Source organism: Hylobates moloch, unplaced genomic scaffold, assembly GCF_009828535.3.
Source record: "Hylobates moloch isolate HMO894 unplaced genomic scaffold, HMol_V3 SCAFFOLD_4, whole genome shotgun sequence".
Lineage (NCBI taxonomy): Eukaryota > Metazoa > Chordata > Mammalia > Primates > Hylobatidae > Hylobates > Hylobates moloch.
In genome coordinates, this window is record NW_026652279.1 from 13,565,600 (window position 1) to 13,568,932 (window position 3,333).

A 3,333-nucleotide genomic window follows, 5' to 3' on the forward strand; every position below is an offset into this window, starting at 1 on the left:
AGCGCGGGCGCCGCCGCCGGACCCCCGTTACCTGGGGCCAAACGCGACTTGTCGCCACCTTGCGTCCTGGGCCCTGCCTCCCTCCCGGCCGCCTCCCGACCCCGCGGCTGCTGCGGAGGCGCCCCCAGCCCGTGCCTCGGCAGGTGGGGGGGGTGCCCGGAGAAGGGTCCGCGGGGGGGGGGGGGCAGCAGGAGGCGGGGGCAGAGCCAAGAGGCGCGGCAGCGGCAGCGGAGGAGTAGGAGGAGACGGAGGAGGATGCGGGGGGCTGCGGGCGGCGGCGAGGCCCTGTCCGCAGTGAAGCCTGCGGTGCCTAGGGCGCAGGGAGTGGCCGCCTCCTCCTGCGCGCACCATTCCTGAGATGGCGGCGGCGGCGGCGCAGCGGCGGCTCGGGGAGCCCAGGAGGGGCCGCCCGGGAGCGGGCTGAGCCCCGCAGGACGGGGAGCTCGCCCAGGGCCGGCGGGGCGGCGGAGTGCGGGCCGGGCGGCCTGCGGGAGCGGCAAGGCAGGGGACGGCCCCGGGGCGGAGCGCACGGCCTGGTGAGGCCGCGATGGCGAACGCGAGCGAGCCGGGTGGCAGCGGCGGCGGCGAGGCGGCCGCCCTGGGCCTCAAGCTGGCCACGCTCAGCCTGCTGCTGTGCGTGAGCCTAGCGGGCAACGTGCTGTTCGCGCTGCTGATCGTGCGGGAGCGCAGCCTGCATCGCGCCCCGTACTACCTGCTGCTCGACCTGTGCCTGGCCGACGGGCTGCGCGCGCTCGCCTGCCTCCCGGCCGTCATGCTGGCGGCGCGGCGTGCGGCGGCCGCGGCGGGGGCGCCGCCGGGCGCGCTGGGCTGCAAGCTGCTCGCCTTCCTGGCCGCGCTCTTCTGCTTCCACGCCGCCTTCCTGCTGCTGGGCGTGGGCGTCACCCGCTACCTGGCCATCGCGCACCACCGCTTCTATGCCGAGCGCCTGGCCGGCTGGCCGTGCGCCGCCATGCTGGTGTGCGCCGCCTGGGCGCTGGCGCTGGCTGCGGCCTTCCCGCCCGTGCTGGACGGCGGCGGCGACGACGAGGACGCGCCGTGCGCCCTGGAGCAGCGGCCCGACGGCGCCCCCGGCGCGCTGGGCTTCCTGCTGCTGCTGGCCGTGGTGGTGGGCGCCACGCACCTTGTCTACCTCCGCTTGCTCTTCTTCATCCACGACCGCCGCAAGATGCGGCCCGCGCGCCTGGTGCCCGCCGTCAGCCACGACTGGACCTTCCACGGCCCGGGCGCCACTGGCCAGGCGGCCGCCAACTGGACGGCGGGCTTCGGCCGCGGGCCCACGCCGCCCGCGCTTGTGGGCATCCGGCCCGCGGGGCCGGGCCGCGGCGCGCGCCGCCTCCTCGTGCTGGAAGAATTTAAGACGGAGAAGAGGCTGTGCAAGATGTTCTACGCCGTCACGCTGCTCTTCCTGCTCCTCTGGGGGCCCTACGTCGTGGCCAGCTACCTGCGGGTCCTGGTGCGGCCCGGCGCCGTCCCCCAGGCCTACCTGACGGCCTCCGTGTGGCTGACCTTCGCGCAGGCCGGCATCAACCCAGTCGTGTGCTTCCTCTTCAACAGGGAGCTGAGGGACTGCTTCAGGGCCCAGTTCCCCTGCTGCCAGAGCCCCCGGACCACCCAGGCGACCCATCCCTGCGACCTGAAAGGCATTGGTTTATGAGGGAGGCCCCGCCACATAGACCCCCAACCCAGCCTTTCCCTTTGGCTTGGACGGTGACGTCGTATCTTTTCCTTCTGGCCCCTGTTTAATTTTCTAAGCTGCCTTCAAAATGACTCGAAGTGGACAGACACTTGGATTGTACTGACTCCTTTGGGGGTGGGGTGGGGTGGGGTGGGTGAGGAGTAGGATGCTCAGCCCACTCCAGCTCCGCACATTCGTCCTTCTAACTCGACTTTCTTCCTGACAGTAGGCCCTGCAGTCTTTTTGTACCGGTACTGACGTCTTTTATTCCATGTGTGGTTCCTTTTTTTCTTTTTCTATAAAGGCTATACTAATTTTCTTCATGCAACGTTTCCTAAAGACCATGGCCAGTTTTCTACAGAAGCTATTTTTGACAACCTCAAGTGGCATTACATTTTGCAGTGAAGTAGAGGAACCTAGGGGGACTTCTTCACGAGTTAGATTTCTTGAGGATCTTCTGTTGGAAGCAGGAGAAAGTGGGGGGGGGGGGGTGGAGTTGTCTGAAATGCCCTCTGAATTGCCGGCTGCAGGGTCCTTGTGCTGCGCCGGTTCTTTGAAAGTGTCAGTGTTGATATTGAACTTAAAGAGCAGAGATGGAGGTCAGTAGCAAGGCAGTCATTTTTTTTAAAGCAGTAAGTAACGAGTAAGATTTGGTTCCCGGTTTACTTTCTGCTGCCAAAAACCGCGTCAGTGACAACTGCTCTCTGTATTATAGCAATCTTGAATGGAAACATTTCTGTCAAGTTGTAAGTTTTAAAAGAGTAAAGTGTTTTGGTTAGTAATGATGTGGAGAAAAATACAGTATTGCATGTGTTCGTGTGTACAGATTGTGGTTCGAGGATTGGGAGGGCTCTGAGAAGCAGAGTATTACATCAAAATTGTTTTAAGTATTTTTTGCCAATAAAAAATTAATTTTATGGAAATGGCTTGTGCTTTGAGAAGCCCAGTTTTATTCTGTCTTATGAAACTAATTTCCACTTTGAAAATTGTTCTTCTGTTGTTCATGGTATAAATGAATGGAATATAATGATACCCTCCTTCTAGGAAACAAAGCATTTCCTTAAAATGTTTGCTAGGTTAAGCTGTGCTGTTCTACTGATGGTTGTTTTAAATTAATAATGAGAACTATAATTTAAATAATTTCTTTGTTAGACATTATAATGTTAAACTGAAAGACTAAATTCTGCAAGTACTATATAATATTTTTGGCTTATAATGCTACATTTTTATTAATGTACCTTCCGTTTTGAGGATTTATATCTGTATTTCTCTTTGCATTATACAAATATACCAGTATTTTCATTCTGGAGTGGTGGTTTTGTTGTGGTGGTGGTGTTGTTTGAGGCTGTAATGATACATGCGTCGAAGTATGTTACATGCCTCTAAGTATGTTATGTAAGGATAACATGCTCTATGATCCTTTTAGCACGTGTTCTTTAGTTACAAGTTTCATAGTTTGACCATCAGCATATCCAAGTCATTTGGAGGCTTAATTTAAAATGCAAGATAAAATCTGCGAATCTTTTCTTTAAAGGGAAGAAGCAGTAGACATATATACTGCTTTAAAACTTTTTTTATTTGGATGACAACATTTTAATGACTATTCGTTAAATGACATAAAAAAGCTTTTAAATAAA

General features: G+C 57.0%; 1 protein-coding gene across 1 annotated transcript; it reads left to right on the forward strand.

Moving 5' to 3' along the window:
• The first annotated feature begins 202 nt into the window (after positions 1 to 202).
• Positions 203 to 3,001, forward strand: GPR27 (G protein-coupled receptor 27). Its single transcript, XM_032149497.2, has one exon. It carries the CDS (start codon positions 548 to 550, stop codon positions 1,673 to 1,675), a length of 1,128 nt encoding a protein of 375 aa, XP_032005388.1. The 5' UTR covers positions 203 to 547; the 3' UTR covers positions 1,676 to 3,001.
• The last annotated feature ends 332 nt before the right edge of the window (positions 3,002 to 3,333 follow it).

Bases quoted from the DNA above. Each gene is read 5' to 3' on its own strand.
- GPR27 (XM_032149497.2), top strand. From the start codon at position 548: ATGGCGAACGCGAGCGAGCCGGGTGGCAGCGGCGGCGGCGAGGCGGCC.